The sequence below is a fragment of the Heterodontus francisci genome, chromosome 17 (genome assembly GCF_036365525.1).
Source record: "Heterodontus francisci isolate sHetFra1 chromosome 17, sHetFra1.hap1, whole genome shotgun sequence".
Lineage (NCBI taxonomy): Eukaryota > Metazoa > Chordata > Chondrichthyes > Heterodontiformes > Heterodontidae > Heterodontus > Heterodontus francisci.
The window spans coordinates 43,918,592-43,936,809 of record NC_090387.1 but is presented as its reverse complement, the minus strand read 5'-3'; the positions used below and the strand labels follow the sequence as shown (position 1 = coordinate 43,936,809).

The 18,218-nt window shown below is 40.3% G+C and overlaps 1 protein-coding gene across 1 annotated transcript; it reads left to right on the top strand.

Moving 5' to 3' along the window:
- Positions 1-810: 810 nt before the first annotated feature.
- LOC137378885 (protein C19orf12 homolog) lies at positions 811-14,671 on the top strand. Its single transcript, XM_068049352.1, has 3 exons — positions 811-937; positions 5,271-5,439; positions 8,106-14,671. The coding sequence occupies exons 2-3, from the start codon at positions 5,280-5,282 to the stop codon at positions 8,369-8,371; spliced, it is 426 nt and encodes a 141-aa protein (XP_067905453.1). The 5' UTR covers positions 811-937; positions 5,271-5,279; the 3' UTR covers positions 8,372-14,671.
- Positions 14,672-18,218: the final 3,547 nt, after the last annotated feature.

The following is an 18,218-nucleotide window of genomic DNA, read 5'->3' as shown; positions in this document are numbered from 1 at the left end:
CTCAGTCCGCAAGCAGGACCCTGAGCTTCCGGTTGCTTGCCATTTCAACACTCCCCCCTGCTCTCATGCTCACATCTCTGTCCTGGGATTGCTGCAGTGTTCCAGTGAACATCAACGCAAACTCGAGGAACAGCATCTCATTTACCGATTAGGCACACTACAGCCTGCCGGACTGAACATTGAGTTCAATAATTTCAGAGCATAACAGCCCCCCATTTTACTTTCATTTTTAGTTTTTTCTTTTTTCTATTTTACATTTTTTACTACTTTTTTTCATGTTTATTTCATTTCATCTTAGCTTGTTCAGTTTGCTTACCCACTGTTTTTCTTTCATGTTTGCACTTGCTGCTGTTCAATATTCAGTCCGTTAACACCTTTTCTGTACTAATGCTTTGTCTTTCAACACACCATTAACATATTTGCTCCATGACCTTTTGGTCAGCGATGTGGCCTTGTCCAATCTGCACCTTCTCCTTTGTTATCTCTTGCCCCACCCCCACCTCACTTGCTTATAACCTGTGACATTTTTAATATTTGTCAGTTCTGAAGAAGGGTCACTGAACTCAAACGTTAACTCTGCTTCTCTTTCCACAGATGCTGCCAGACCGGTCTATTACTAGTAGTTCCAGCATTTCTTGTTTTTATTTCTGAATCGCCTCCTTCCGTGTTGTAACAATTTTGTGATTTTTTGATAACGTTTTATAAAGGTGCTACATGAATGTAATTTGCTGTTGTTGAGCTTGAGAGTTTGCAGCACATTGGTGACTGCACATGATGTTTGTCAGTTTCACAGTCACTGGGGAGGTTCCACAGAAACCACGCGATAGTCACTTTGCTGCCGACCGCTCCCACATTACAATATCGAAAATCCGGAGCCGGCGTGGAGATTCCTTTAACCGAGTAAGGGACAAAATAACCGTGAACGATCCTAAAACAGGTATCCTGTGCACAGCGATTACTAGTGGGCAGAACTGTCGCGATCGTCTGGTTTTGTTTGTGTATGTGCTTCCGGGATGAGGGCTTGTTATGTTCACTTGTCTATCGGGAAAACAGCATTCAGGCTGTGGAGGTTTACACATTACATGGGGAACAATAACAAAAGAAGGTGTAGCATTTACACTCAGAATGCGAGCTGAGTCGCAAGCAATGAATTTGAAGGCGCGTTATAACGTCGTAGGTAACAATAGGGGATCTGAATTGGGAGTCAATGTCGGTCTATTACTAGTGGCCTGGAATGAATACGGTTTACATGCTTTCTGTTTAAAGCGCTATTGTCTTGAATGAAAGCAATGTTGGGTAAACCTTTTGGGGGCTAAATTGGACAGCCCCCACAATGGGCATGGGTCTCATGATGCATGATTAACCTGTGGCACTTCAATCTGATGCCAGCCATGCCAACTTTATGCTGCCTGCTCATTCATTATTATACTGTGCAACCAGCACTAACCTGGCTGTTGCATGGCTGCACGCCTCAGCTGGGGCCTGAAATCCTAAGAGGCTAGCACAAGTTAAAGCCAACCTGCACTGCTTAAAGCCAGCCTGAATCTCTTAAAGGGGAGGTGGATGGAACACGTGGTGGAAGTCATTGTACTGGTCACTCTGTCTGTGAAAAGACCGAATAACACAATATGGGGATTCTCGGACATTGCACTGGAGAACTTGGTGGAGGAGGGGCGAAGGAAGAGAGAAGTGTTGTGTCCTTAGATGGCCTGGAGGCCCTCCAGACAAAAGCTCAAAAGATAATGCAACCAGATATCCCTAGCGGTCAGTACGAGGATTCAAGCCCTAAGGACCTGGATGCAGTGCCACAAAATGTTCAATAACCTCACACATGTGGCCAAAGTCGATGAATTCATCTTTAAATGCCATATCCCAGCAACTGCACCATTAGCCTCACACACTGCTCAATGCACCACACCCTCATCACTCACCTACCAACAGTCTATTAATCAGTAATCTTATCTAACATTAATAGCTGACCCTTCCTCTCACATACTGCTGCAAGCCTCACAACCATATCTTTTATGTCATCAGCTTCTTTGAGGCAGTGACTATCATATAACCTAAGCTGGAATGTTGTCTATTCCTGTATTCACCAGGTCATAGTTGCCTTCTTTCGGAAAGTTGGAGCTTTATCAATTTTGGTATGATGCCATGACAACAGCATGATGGGCTATATAATTTTACATTGTTGCCAGATTCCCTGAAGTTTGGTGTTTTAGAATGGGTGTATCTCTGGAGTAAATGACTTGCATTCCAAATTCTTGCCACCAATGCTGGAACTATAGTACCTTTGGCATCCTGGAAATATCACTGACTTTCAGGGCCATAGAGTTTTATGATTTAAACTACAGAGCTCTGATCAGTAGCAGCCCTAATCTTGGTGACCACGTTTAGGAAAATATACCTGTAAGAGAAATTGAAATGGCAGTAATAGATAAGGAAATCTTTGTATGTGAGTAATTTAGAGGGAGCATTTATATAAAGTATATATGTTTATGACAATCATAAAATATACTAATACAAGAAGTAGAGTTAAAATACAAAGGTTATACCTAACAGCGTAGTAAAATAAGATAAAATAACATGCCAATATCAACAACATTTCAAGCTAATTGATTTCGAATGGGCTTGTGGTAATAGGTGAACGTATTTAGTCTCACTGAGAATGTTGTAATATTCTATACTTTACATCTATGTATTGTTATGAAGGTGCTTCTGTTTTTAAAAATATTTTTCAAAGTAATTCATAGTCAAACTGAATAAATGTTGTAATAAAAGCAAAATACTGCAGATGTTGGAAATCTGAAATAAAAACAGAAATTGCTGGAAAAACTCAGCAGGTCTGGCAGCATCTGTGGAAAGAGAAGGAGAGTTAACATTTCAGGTCTGTGACCTTTCATCAAAACTGGCAAAGGTTAGAAATGTAATAGGTTTTAAGCAAGTAAAATGGGGATGTGGGTGGGTGGTGGTTGGAAGAGAACTAAAGGGAAAGTGTGTGATAGGACAGAGGGTGAGGGTAGAGGTGTGGGAAATGGGTCAGACATGATTTAGGGCCCTGTCAACCACAGTGGGGGGGGGGCGGGGGGGTGGAAATCCTTGGTTGAGGAAAAAGGAAGACATATCAGAAGCACTGTTGTGGAATGCTGCATCATCAGAACAGATGCGTTGGAGATAGAGAAATTGGGAGAATGGAATGGATTCCTTATTGGAAGCAAGATGTGAGGAAGTGTAGTCCAGGTAGCTGTGGGAGTCAGTGGGCTTCTGATGAATATTACTGGACAATCTATCCCTAGAGATGGAGACAGAGAAGTTGAGGAAAAGAAAGGAAGTGTTGGAGGTGGACCATGTAAAGGTGAGAGAAGGGTGGAAATTGGAAGCAAAGTTGATGAAGTTTTCCAGTTTGAATAAATGTTGGACCAGTTTTTTTTTTTCAAGAGGGCACTGAAAGAACTATTTTGGTAACAACGTTTACTGGTTGTCACATGACTCAAGTTAAAAATAGAATAGCAATCCCGGTAACAGGAGAATAATGTAGGCAGAGAAGTCAGTAGCGCCCCTTGATTAGACAAGCCCGGCAGCAGCAGTGTGCACCTGAGAGGGCAGAAAACTCACAAGCTTTTGGTTACCTTCTGGAGTGAGCGCCTGATAAAGTTAACCTGAAGAAGACGTGAAGGAAGAAGAGAAGACCACAACCCAGTTCACTTTCCAGCATCTCTAAAAGAATCTGAGAAGGCCACTGTGTCAATTCATCTCATCTTCTGTCTTTGAAGAAAGCCTGCTAAAATAGTCTCAGTGCCACCTGAAAAGAACTGTTCTAAAAGATCTTAGTGACCTGCCTAGTGTACTCGGAGGCTAGACCGTATGCCAGTTTTGGAACAGCATATCTCATCTGCTGTTTTCTTCAAAATTGAGGAAGTGATCAGCCCAAGTGCTTTTTGTCTGTAACAGAGCTCTGAATTTTAAAAAATCCCTTTTATTTTTCCAGTATGTATATGTCTATGTGTGTGAGTATGAGGGGCTAAGCTAAAAAAGGGGGCTTTAAAATTTACGATCTGTGTGTTTATGCTTTACTTCATTACTAGTTAACACTTATTCTATAATAAACTGATAATTTTGTTGTTCATTAAAGAAACCTGGTTAGTGTGTTCTATTCTGGGAAAAATAGAGTATACGATTGACTGTATTAGTAAGTGGGGAAATTTAAAATATATGTTGTGACCTGTGGAGAAGTGGGACTTGAATAAACAGTGCACTTCTCCCACCTCGGTCATAACAGTATACATTAAGCCAGTTATATTATAGCAACTCGAGTCTGCTTTTTGTGTTTATATGTCATAGAAATCATAGAAATATACAACATGGAAAGAGGCCATTAGGCCCATTGTGTCTGCACTGGCTGACATGTTACCATCCAGCCTAATCCCACTTTCTAGCTCTTGGTCTGCAGCCTTGAAGGTTATGGCACTTCCAAGTGCATATCCAAGTAAATGTTATGAGGGTCCCTGCCTCTATCATCCTTTCAGGCAGTGAGTCCCATCACACTCTGGGTGAAAAAAAGATCCCCTTGAATCCCTTCTAAACTTCCTACCTCTTACCCTAAATTTATGCCCCCTGGTTATGGACCCTTCAGCCAAATGGAATAGGGCCTTCCTATCCTCTCTATCTAGATCCCTCATAATTTTATACATTTCAATTAAGTCTCCCTTCAGCCTCCTCTGTTCCAAAGAAAACAACCCTAGCCTGTCCAATCTTTCCTCCTGACTAAAATTCTCCAGTCCAGGCAACATCCTTGTAAATATCCTCTGGATTCTCTCTGGTGCAATCACATCTTTCCCATAGTGCAGTGACCAGAACTGCACGCAGTATCCAGCTGTGACCTAAGTAATATTTTGTACAGTTAATAGATTTCAGTGTTTTCCCAAGCCAAATAGCTTTCTAGTAACTCCTGCACATTCCAAATAGGCAGAAACAGTCAATCCATGGCTCCCATGCTATGATCCCATGAGATAACCACATCGGACAAAATGTTCCCTGACACAGGTGTACAAGAACAGTTAGACAATTACTGACAATAACAGCTTTGTAGCTGTAAGGCCTAATTCTACTGAATAGTCTGCGAAAGAGTACTTTTCTCATAGTCTTTGCTAATTGCAGTAGCAATCAAATTGGAGGTCAAATAATACATAATTGCCTTTCCAATGAGAGTCTGTTTATAGATATATTGTTATAGTTGGCATACTGTGACATGTGATTTCTGAATCCTATAGTTCACCAAGATGCCTGTACACATTGATGACGTGATGCGCTTGGTATGCCATATTTCAGAGGTGGAGAAGCTGCAAATTGCAGTAAAAAGTTCTGCGAAGGGGGCACTTTTGGCTGGTGCAATAGCATTTGCCGGAGGCATGGTCGGTGGTCCTCCAGGAATAGCAGTTGGTAAATTTTTGTTATTGACCTTAAGAGAAAGTAGTTTGAGAATGACAATGAATAATGAAATTAAACAGGTGCTGATCATACTGTATTAAATTATCCTAACAGAAACAGCAACCCATGAAACTAATGGGTTAATGCCTGACCTTAAATAGTGTGGAGAAGCATTTGATTTGAACACATTGAGCAATTGTGTGATAACATCATTGACAGTAACTTACCAACTATTACCTTCTTCAAAAAGGGTTTGTGAACAAATGAAAAAAAGGTGCTTGCGAAACACATGCTTTAAGGATCAGTGGTGAAACTCTGATATTCATAATATTTATTAATGACCAAAACCTGGACAAGTATATTGCAAAAGAAGTTGAAAATGACACCAATTTGTGTGGGAAAACTGGAGAAATATTAGAGCTGGTTTTAACTAGTTATGATAGCCAAGTGGTTGTGATACTGTATTAGCAGTCCATAATGGCAAATAGAGAAGTTTAATTCAGTAAATCTGGTAACCAGATAAAATAACAATGAAAGCTGCTGGAGTGTTATAAAAACCCAACTGGTAAACTAATATCCTTGAGGGAAATAAACTCTACAGCCGTGCCCAGCCTTCCCACGCTGCCTTGTTATTTTTAATGCCCTCACAGCAATTAGAATTGGGCAAAAAAATTTGGCTTTGCCAGCATCCCTAGAAGAAATATTTAAAAATAAATTGAAAGTAGCAGAGTTGTATTGGCCTCAAGATGGGATCAGTGGACACTCCAGCTGCCCCATTTTTACAGGGATTAACTGCTGGGCAGCTGAAGTGTTTCAGGTGGTATGCCCAGTTTAGTATGTAAATCGGGGTCCTTGCACCTCATTTTAGAATGGAACTGGTTGGAGCATGCACTGTATGGACCTTAACCATTGTTAATCGTGCATATGCAACAATTCTCTTAATTATTTTTACTCATTTTTCCTTTTTTTAATATTCTTTCATGGGATATGGTTGTCGCTGGAAAGGCCAGTCTTTGTTGCCCATTCCTAATTGCCCTTGACAACTGAGTGGCTTGCTAGGCCATTTCAGAGGGCAGTTAAGAGTCAACCACATTGCTCTGGGTCTGGAGTCATATGTAGGCCAGACCAGGTAAGGACAGCAGATTTCCCTCTCTAAAGGACATTAATGAACCAGATGGGTTTTTACAACAATCGATGATAGTTTCATGGCACCATTACTAATATTAGCTTTCAATTCCAGATTTTTATTAATTGAATTTATTAATAAATTGAATTTAAATTTCACCAGCTGCCATGGTGGGATTTGAACCTATGTCCCCACGACATTAGGCTGGACCTCTGGATGACTAGCTCAGTGACATTACCACTACACCACCATTTCCCCTCCAACTAATCCCTTTATGCTTTGGGTCATTCTTGTTGCTTATCTCTGCATTTTTTCTAATGCATACACAGCCCTCTTAAAGTGTGCTAACCAGAAATGCACACATTATTACAAATGTGTTCTGACCGATGGATTATTAAATCTCATCATAACCTCTGTCAATATATATTCTCCCATTCTGGTTACATATCCCAATATTTCCTAACATTGAAAGCCCTGAGTCTAATGTCAGTCCCAGATCCCTTTCAAAATCTCCCTGTGCTAATTCAGTTCACTTTGTTGTATATGTGTCTTTGTTGCTTGTTCTTTGTTCCAAAATGCTATATTTCAGATTTGACAGTCTTATATTTCATTTTCTATTTGTCTGTCCAATTGCGTAACAGATCTAAGTCCTTCTGCAAAACTTCAATTATTGTTCCCCATTGCAGACTTTACTTTAGTATCATTTGCATATTTAACAAGCCTACATTTGGATTCCATATCCAGGAGTGCTAGAGTATGGTACACTCAAAATCACTTTATGTGGTACGACAGAGAGGCAATATGTACTTCCCCGACACAGTGCAAAAAGAATTGACTGACAAAAATGTTTATTGTGAGTGAAAAATTGATGTGGCTGAAAAGAGTTCTGTGTTATGCAGTTACTTGAGGCATTACCCTAATATAAATTTGCTGCAGTATTTAAATACACTCAGCTTCTGATCATTGTGAAATAAATATAGAGTCGATAGTGAATAAGCTCCCCTTGTGGTTTTGTCGGTAAATCAACCATTTAGGAGGAGTTTGAGGCATATAGACCATGAAGAGTTTGATTCCTGGTCAGTGCTGAATTGGCTGATTTTAGCTGGGTAGTTTAGGATACTTCAATTGCCCTCTGCATTCCAAGCAAGGGAGAGGAAAATATTGTTATTTCAGGGCTATGGGAAAAGAGCAGGGGAGTGGGACTAATTTGATAGTTCTTTTAATGAGCTGGTACAGGCACAATGGGCTGAATGGCCACCTTCTGTGCTGTATGATTCTTTGAATTATGTTGGAAAGTGCTCATGTATGGATGCTATGTGAGGATGCGATCAGACCTGGCTGTGATATCCTTCATGATTAAATCACCTGCTGACACTCACTATTCTGGCTCCCATCTGAACAGTAGTTCTTTGGTCAAGGGACCGGAGGGCTATTGGAACTCAGAGGAATGTAGCTGAATATGAATCTTCAGGAAAAGAGGAACAAAGCATTTTAAAAAGTAGAAAATAAACAATCTTCAAATGTCTTTTTTTTTTGTTTTTATTCTCCCTAGGTGGTGCATTTGGTGGGTTGCTGGGTGCCTGGATGACTAGTGGACAGTTTAAACCATTACCTCAGATTATTATGGAATTGCCACCAAATCAACAGCTGACACTTTCTAATGATGTGCACAATATTGTCCGGCATTTGGACTGGTCTGATGCAGCCCAACTGATAGCATTAGTGATGGGAAATGATATCCTGAAGCAGCAGGTGATGTCAGCAATAAGTGCGTTTTTTATAAAGCAGCTCAATGCTGAAGTCCGACACTTTGACTGAAAGATGCCTTTTCTACAAATCTAAATTAAATTGCGTATACTGGAACATAAATAAGAGAGCATTCATTTTGACTATACAGATTCAAGGATCTGTGAAGGATGTAATTTGGGCTATGCTGCAATGACACTGGGGAATCTACATGATGAATTCAACTGGCTAAATGTTCGTGACGTTATATCGAGCTGACTTCAGTACCAGGATTCTTTGAATCTGTTTTAATTTTTTGATGGCCATGTTATCTTGCCATTGAATTGTCAATAGTTGATGATTTGGAATTAAACCTGGTTCGCGAGCAAAGAATAATTCTGCTTGGATAAGTAGGAAACATAAAGATAACTGGGCCCGATTTTCAAAGGCTTGTTAATGCTGTTTCAATTACATTGCAGATTGGTGAGCCATGAATTAAATTGGTGATATATCACAAAAATGGTATTTATGCCAAAAATGTGATAATTTAAAACGCAGTGGATGGGTGCATGCTGGAATGCTAAAAGAAATGATGCAACATACCTCTGAAGGTAGAAATATGCCATTAACTATTCATCTGACTAAAGCTGATGCAAGGACAAGGAAATGTCGATTCTGATCACAAATCCTAGTGACCAAAATGTAATCTGAGAAGAATATACCGGGCAAGGTGAATGGGGTACTGCAATACCAATGCAATTTACAAATTAAAAGGTTGCAGGGATGAGGGACTTGAAGTCAATCTCTTTAAATAAGCCAAAGAATTGAAATTGCCAAGGAAAAGTGCCTAATGCATTAGGAGAAGCAAATTGTAAATGCAAATTGTGAAAATGGGACCATAATGGGGTATCAGGTTACAATATGAATCAATCACCATTAAGTATAACTAGCCAAAGTAACCACTGGCTAAGTGTACTGTTTACCAATAGCTTCTAATGCCTTTCTGATTCAACAGTAAGGTACAGATCCCATCAGGAACCTCAAGAATCACAACAGGATGTACAGTATCCATAATGCAATTGGAGCCCCTCCATTTACCACAAGCTGCCAATCAACCAGTTGTACCAAAGGCAGCACCTGACTGACCAGTTATGTCAGAAATAGTAATTCATTAACCAGTAACAAAAATGGATAAAGATAAATTCTGTCCCACCAGGAGAGCTTAGAATGATCCTGAACTGATAAAATGTCCTTTCCTTAAATAAATAGGTGAGAGTAGAACGTGAAGGGGAACATGGAAAATTTCACAGTTTATGCTCATGACATTTTATAAAAAGCACAAATGGGATCTCCAAACCAGTAAGTCGATTAGGCAGAAAATGTACATAGGATGGATAATAATAACTGTAGCAGTACATTTCGGTGGTACTTCCAGTGAACAGAAAAATGCTACCAAATGTTTTACACGGTGGTGCGAAGCAATAAGAGACTGAACAGCAAGGAAAAGAGGAAGTGGTAAAAGCTGTATCAGGTAAACCCCAGTTGAAGAAAAGAGCATCTGAAAACAGGGAGTGAGATGATGGAGGATGGATTTCATTTGGGGAAGAAGTACCAGAATGTAGTGGCTGAAAGAGTAACCCATTTAACAGTTGCTACACTCCTTTAAGGTGCTTCAGCAAATGCCCTACTGCAGCACAACAGAATTTTCCCTCATTGCAGGGGCAGGCTGCCTCTGTAGAGTGGAGATCCCACTGAGAGCCTGCCCTGCATTCAGAACTGACCCCAACCCAGGAAAATGCCTTAGAGCCAGGCTGGCAAATGGAAATCCTGGTCCCAACCTTTGCCCTGGGGGAAGCTGCAGGTCTTAATATGTTTATTCTGACAAGTAGATTTAGAACTAGGTTATAGCAATGTCACAGAGGTGTCTGCAGAGGAGGATGAATTAGCCAAGGCTTTCAGAGGCAGTGGAGAGATTGAGGAGGATTTGGGAAATAATGTGTTGTAGTCACAGTTACACGGCTCTTTATGGTCTTGATGATGCAATATCAGGGCTGTGGGTGATACAGAAGTTGAATTGTAGGATCTCAAATGGGGAAGCATGAGAGAGATGGAAGCACAGTTCTGAGTCAGAAATATATTCCTGGATTTCAAAAAGGAAATGAAGAATGAAGGGCTGTAGTTGGTGAAAATGAAAGGATGTACCTATTTTTTGAGCAAGGTGATGATGGTTTGAAGGAGAGGGAAACAGTGCTTGAGGAGAGAAACAGATTGGTGATGATAGTGAATATAGGGCAAAGGTAAGAAATGTGGATGATCAGAATTTGGGATTGAGGGAAAAGGACATTGAAAAATTGTTTTAGAATCTAAGGTTCTAAAACAGCCAGAAAGTTTAAGGACTTCATGCAATGATTTATAATCTACTTCTTGTTCACTATAAACTGTTAGCAGCCACTATGCAAGTGATGGCCCCATTGAACTTTGTCCATTGAGTTACATGTAAATTACAGTATGGAAATAGGTCATTGGACCATCCAGTCCATGTTGGCATTTATCCTCAGCAAGAGCTGTAGTCCTAATCCTGTATGCCCACTCTGTTCCCATATCCCTTTATCTGTGGGTCCTTTAACCACTTATCTAACCTATTCCTAAATGTTGCCTTAGCCCCTGTTCCAATCCCTAATTTGAGTAGTTCATTTCTCAGGCTGAAATTTCTTAAATTTAATCTTTATACCCCCTTCTTTAGATCCTGTCAGTGAAAATAGTCTGTTTCTATCTATTGGTCACATGCTATCATAAATGTAAACATGTCTATCAAATCACCCCTTAATCTCTATACTAACGTCTTTATCCTCAGCCAGCTATAGTGATTGGGATGGAGATTGAATTTTACAGACATTCTGGAGCGAGCTCGATAGTTTACTGGTCAAGTTGGTAATGCAACAAATAACTAGTCACTGCAAGAAATTCACTGAGAATAGGATCCAGTATGCTTTTTTTGTCCGTGTATGTGCACAACACCTTTGAAAATGAGGTCCACTGTATCTACAAAAAATGTTTCCCTATATTAAACGATCAATATAATTTATGCAAAAAAAGTTAACCATTGTGTGGTTTAACACTAATACAAAAGTGAAACACTGCAGATGCTGGAAATCTGAAATAAAAACAGAAAATGCTGGAAATTCTCAGTTAACAGATAAACAGTTAATGTTTCAGGTTAATGACCTGCCATCAGATTGTTCTGTTTTTTACTCCACAGATGCTGCCTGGCCAGTTGAGTATTTCTAGCATTATCTGTCTCTATGTGTGGTTTAACATGACGTTTGTTATGACCAAGTGAGCAATGTCTAGGGGTCTTTTGCTATCTGTACCTGGTCTTATTGTAACAGGGTTTAATTTTTAAACCCACTGTGTTTTGAGCTCCCCTTTGTGTGAATCCTTGTTCACAGTTTCCAATTATCAGACAGAGAAATGAGCACAAGCTGGCTTTCTTTGATTTAAAGCAGAAAGAGGAAATTTATTAAACCTTAAACTAATACTCTAATACGGTTCATGCCTACGGATATACAATGCGCTCATGCCAGCATGCACATGTGATATAAACATGCAGATAGGAATAGAAAAGAACAGAAGAAAATATAAGTAGAACAGTTTGAGGCAATATCTTGTTACTGTTTCTTGAGCTTGCTGTAATCCTTGATTGAAGATATGGTCATACGTTTCGTTGGGGCCCGGTCAATGTCTTAACCTTGTTCACGTAGGAAATCTTTCTCTCTTTTAGTATCATGTGTTTTCACAAGATTCAGTTCCATGGGAAGAGATGAAGCAGGCAGGCAGGAGAGGAGATGTTCTCAGTCCATGAGCACATGGCGTTTTCTCCTGGCAATTCCTTTGTTTGGGAGTTCAAAAACTTTGTAACAGCCAGTCAGTCATGTGACCAAAACTGGTCTGACCACTTCTGTGTGTTGGAGGAATAGGGATTGGCTCCCTTTGTTTCCACATTGTCTGGTACTATGCAAATGCCCTTCCAGTTAGAGATTGCAATTTTTAAAGTTTTAATGTTCATGTGGCGAAATAATGTGTGCCTCAGTCTTGGCAGGTGGGGTTTGCCTGACACCGTAAATGAAATAAATTGAGATGCATACATTGTGGAGCAACCCAAGAGGTACAAATATGTCTTGGATGGTCGGGCAAACTGTGTAGTAACAAATCGTAAGCCTTTTTGCTTTCTGCCCAATTTCCTTTCCAATGCCGATTGACTATTGCGCATTTTGTGTTCCCACCCGAGATGAATTATTTGCCATTGAGTCTTACAATGGATAAACAGTAACTTTCTTTTAGAAAATACTAATAAAGCTTAACTTCAAATATTGAGACCTTTGCTGACATCAACAGTACTTCAAATATTGAGATCTTGGATTTCTCATTTCGCTGCTGCTTTTGATATTTCAATTCAAATTCTAAATCAGCCTTAAAACAATCTAAATATGGACATTGTTGAATGTTCAATGACATCCCTTCTTCTAAGCTACGCTTATCTTTTCAAAGTACAGCCAGATAAGGTATTTATTTTCAAGGCGAATTTCCAAGAAAATAGAACTGGATAGTGTCCATGTTAATAAAGGAGGAGTAAGACAAATGCACAAAAATGTAAATGAGTTGAATTAATTTATTAATGAATGCCATGCAGTAAGGCATTAGCAGGTACTTTGTGAGAATTGTGAGCATTCAACGACAAGTCTGTAAATCCACTGTGCAAGGTGGTACATTCTTTGATGCCAATCTACAATCTTTATTCAAAGCCTTTTATTTATACATTGTGAATAAATAATTTCTGTCATTTTTAGAGTAGAAATTGGGTAGAATTAGAGAAATTAAGGAATCCCAAAGTTTATTGCCCTTTGCATTTATGTGCAAAACATATTGAAAAATTCCTAAAAAAAAATCTTAACTGCTTGAATTGCTAAACTGCATAAAAATGCTTTAGCATTAGTCTGCATAATGTTTACACCATTTTCATAATATGCAGTAAATTATTTTCTTTAACTTTCTTGGGACAGAGCTTTCTTTGTTCCCCAGAAACACATATCAGAAAACTGGCCATGCACTGCCCATAATTTTCCATCCATTATGGATGGAAATTGTGGGCAACTTATGCCCAATTTCCAATTGCATAGCTGGGAACACTAAATGTAAATTATTGGTTGGTTCCTCAGATTAATTTATTGAGCTATTACTTCTCAGTTTGAATGCAGCCCAGATTGATTGGATGAAAATCACTTCTCTTGCAATACTAAGAGCCTAATGTAAGGCTCTTGTCAATTTTTTCCAGTTTAATTCTTAGTGTAAATTATTGGTAGGGCAGAGTTGCCCACATTGGAAAATAAATTGGCCCTAAGTTGGCAAGATCACCCAGAGTTGGTGTAACAATGGAGGCAAAACACTTTCTATGGTAAAATATATTCTTAAAATTAGTCTGGGTGACTATTGATTTTGAGATCGGGGGGAGTTGTAGAGCTCATTGCTGAAAACTAGAAAGTATGGAGTTGATCCAGCACATTAATGGGCCAACATCATAATTATCACTGTTTGTTGGACAGAGTAGCAAACTTCATTTTGAAAGCTTTGCAAATGTAATTTAGAAAAATGTATAAATCATAGATGTAATTCATTTTACACATTCCTCTAAGTGGTGTGTGCATGATACATGATATAAGTGGCACTTTATATTTTATATGGTTTTTTGTCAAAAACTGGCTTTATTTTCAATATTTTAATATACAATGAGATATTCCCTATCACTGGATCCAGTCAAATATCAATTCACGGTGAACAAAATGTATATAACATACAATGTTGAATGAAACTGAAAGGTTTAGATAGATTTAAGGAAATACTTAAAACTATAGGAAGATGCTACTGTGCTCCACTGAATGACGTCAGTTAATTCAGGCAAAGCTGTTCGGGGCTTAGCAATGCATCACACCAAGTTCACATGGCACATGTCTAATTGCATCATTAATGATACCTAACAAGAAAGGTATGAAAATGTTAAAAAGTGCACATTACGTTTTCAGATCAACTTCAAAACATAATAGTTGTTTGGTTAGGTCATCATGCAATTGTTTTCATGTCCCAAGGTTCTCTGTTTTATATCTAATAATTATCAATTAGCATTATAATGCTGGAAGGATCAGCATTTTTGACCACTGCTCAAAAGACATAGAAATTGTACCCATCTCGCTATTAATCCCAATTATAAAACTAGAATGAAGATATGTACCTTTTAAAGAATAATACAACGCCAGAGCTGGCGGGCAGCCATAAAGACAGGGCTAAATTGTGGCGAGTCGAAGAGACTTAGTAGTTGGCAGGAAAAAAGACAGAGGCGCAAGGGGAGAGCCAACTGTGCAACAGCCCCAACAAACAAATTTCTCTGCAGCACCTGTGGAAGAGCCTGTCACTCCAGAATTGGCCTTTATAGCCACTCCAGGCGCTGCTTCACAAACCACTGACCACCTCCAGGCGCGTATCCATTGTCTCTCGAGATAAGGAGGCCCAAAAGAAAAAGAAAAGAAAAAAAAGAAGAACAACAAAATAAGTAAAATAGAATGTACAGTGGCTACGTATCAGCAGGTTTGTGGTGACAACACAATCTGTTGCTCTTGTTTACAGAAAACTGAATGAACCTTGAAGGTGAGGATTTTTGATTATGTTTTGTTCCAAGCTAATGACTGCTGCACGAAGAGTGCTAGAGCACAGTTCAACTTGAGAATTTTCTTTGAAATTATTATAATAGTGACTTCTGGCTCACTCTTACAGCAATATTCCTTTAACCGTCGGGTTCCATGATGGGGTGGGGGGGCCAGACAATCGGAGTGGCAGTGGCCATCACGGAAACCGATGCCGGCATTGCCGGGCCCGATCTTCCCGGTGACAGGGAGGCTCCGTGGCGGCCTCTCTGTCGCTTTGTGATGGGACCCGAGTTAGCATATGTACATTACATCTTTGCATGAAGTAAAATGTAAACTGCAGTGATCTTGCCTTCAGTTCCCGATCTTCAGCATGACCTGCAGCACTCACGTAACTTCACTTTCCCGTCTAGGGAAAGCTGGCGCCACCGAGGTGGGGAAGGGATGAACTCTGCACTCTGATGAGTATCGGGGTTGGGGGTGTGGGGAGGGGGGTGGAAGAGGTGAACTCTACGTTACGGTGTAGTGTTTGCAGGGCTGGCAGCCTTTCACAAATGGCACCAGCACCTGCTCCTTCAACAGGTGACACTGTGAACAGCATCGCTGAGGCCACCCCCGCCATATGATTGGGGGCGGGGGGTGCTTGATGGCCAATATGTAAAGTGACTGACTGCCGCGTAATTGCGGCGGCGCGGGTCCTGTGGCGGGGGTGGGGGACTGCCATGTTCCGCACTCACTGACACTCCTGGTGGTGGGACAACCAAATCCAGCCCCATAAATTAAATGATCCACCTGTCATTGAAAGTCATCTTGGATTTTTTGCACCCCCCTCCCAGCTTGTCCCATTTTAGAAGAAAGTTATTTTGATGATGGAAAGTCATGCAAGATTCAGTGATGATCAAAATTGTTGTGATCATATAAAAAGCAAAGAGCTTCCTTGAGATATTCTAGATTTTATAGCCGGGGTCAATTTTGAAGGCATGTGTATTTCTGTGGGTGGGATGTCAGGTGTAAAACATAATGGTGATTTAAAAAGTTTCAAAATTGTTGTTACTAAAAACATTAAGAAATATCATTGAATAAATTAGGAAGATGATAGTCATATTCAGTTTTGGAACCTAAGCATTTTGATATTTTTGCGATAATCGACTCAACAGTTTCTAAATTATTGTGCTCTTATGTGATGTATATTATCTATGAAGTTATTTCACTGAACCATTGTTAGAATATCCTTGTAGTATGTTGTGTAAAAATAGTTGATTAATAAAAATAATTGAAGCCTTGCTTGTGTCAATTATTTGTTTGACCTTTTTTTTATTTTATGAATTATTTTAGAAAAGAAAGCCAAAGCAACCAACTTTTCTCAGGTGCCATTTTGAGAGACAATAGAATGGACTGTGCGCTGAGCCCAAAAAATATATGTTTCCAAATATTTTTGCGAGGTCACTCAATAATACTACAGGCAACTACCACCCCAGACTCCCCCGCAATTGTGAATCTCCCTCCTAGGACTCAGCTTGCAAGTGACCTGCAGGGAACCAATATTGCACTGGCCTAAATCATGAGTTGCATCATGGTGCCCATTTGGGGCAGGCAGCTTGACAGTTCTATTTAAAGGAGGCCCCGGCCTCTAAATGGCTTCATCCCTGTGCTCATGCCATGGGCAGGAGGCTGTGGTACCCTCTGCCAGTAGGCCACTCAAATGTTAAAATACACCACATGTGCTATCTATACCCATCCATATCTACCCCTGAGATTGGCGCAGGAAAATTGGGAACAAACAACACACTTCTATGTGAGTCAGTCTAAAATTGCAAATAACCATAGGATCTAACTTTCAACAATAAATGAAAATCTAGGCAAACACAGTTTATAAAATGTTCGCTGCTTTTGTGATAATCAACACAAGTTTGGAAAGTTACACAATGAGATCTTTTGGCTGTGTTTTTTCAATGTTTTTCATTGCCACCTACCATTGCAAGTGATACTTTAGCTACAATTATATAGATAAGAATGGAACCAGTGAGAGCTGTCCCACCCAACTGGATGATGGCGGAGAGGCGTTGGAGGAGGACGGTGTGGTCAAGTGTGTCAAAGGCTGCAGACAGGTGAAGAAGGATGAGGAGCGATTGTTAGTCACATAGGATGTCATTAGAACCAACGTCATCTTCCTGGGTGCCTAAGTCCCACAAATTTATCTGCAGAACCAAAACCTGCGCAGACTCGGAGCAGGCTGTCCCACTACTAAATTGGTATACTTTGCACTTTTTTGCACCTAAATAATTTAAATCTCATTAGCCTGGATTTGCTATAGTAATGATGACTAAACTATTGGCGCTTGCCATCATTACTCCTCTGAAACTGACAGCAACCTCTGGAGTCCACGCATGTGCAGTTAAGTGAGAGGGACCTGGTCGTTTGTGAGGACAGCATGGAACAGGCTGATATGCTCAAACAGGTTGAGGTTAAGAGGGAGGATGTGCTGGAAGTTTTGAATGATATGAGGACAGATAGGTCCCCGGGGCCAGACGGGATATACCCAAGGATATTACGGGAAGCGAGGGAAGAGATTGCTGCGCCTTTGGCGATGATCTTTGCGTCCTCACTGTCCACTGGAGTAGTACCGGATGATTGGAGGGTGGCAAATGTTGTTCCCTTGTTCAAGAAAGGGAATAGGGATAACCCTGGGAATTATAGACCAGTCAGTCTTACGTCGGCAGTGGGCAAATTATTGGAGAGGATTCTGAGAGACAGGATTTATGATTATTTGGAAAAGCATGGTTTGATTAGAGACAGTCAGCATGGCTTTGTGAGGGGCAGGTCATGCCTCACAAGCCTTATTGAATTCTTTGAAGATGTGACAAAACACATTGATGAAGGAAGAGCAGTGGATGTGGTGTATATGGATTTTAGCAAGGCGTTTGATAAGGTTCCCCATGGTAGGCTCATTCAGAAAGTAAGGAGGCAAGGGATACAGGGAAAGTTGGCTGTCTGGATACAGAATTGGCTGGCCCATAGAAGACAGAGGGTGGTAGTAGATGGAAAGTATTCAGTATGGAGCTCGGTGACCAGTGGTGTTCCGCAGGGATCTGTTCTGGGACCTCTGCTCTTTGTGATTTTTATAAATGACTTGGATGAGGAAGTGGAAGGCTGGGTTAGCAAGTTTGCCGATGACACGAAGGTTGCTGGAGTTGTGGATAGTGTGGAAGGCTGTTGTAGGTTGCAACGGGACATTGACAGGATGCAGA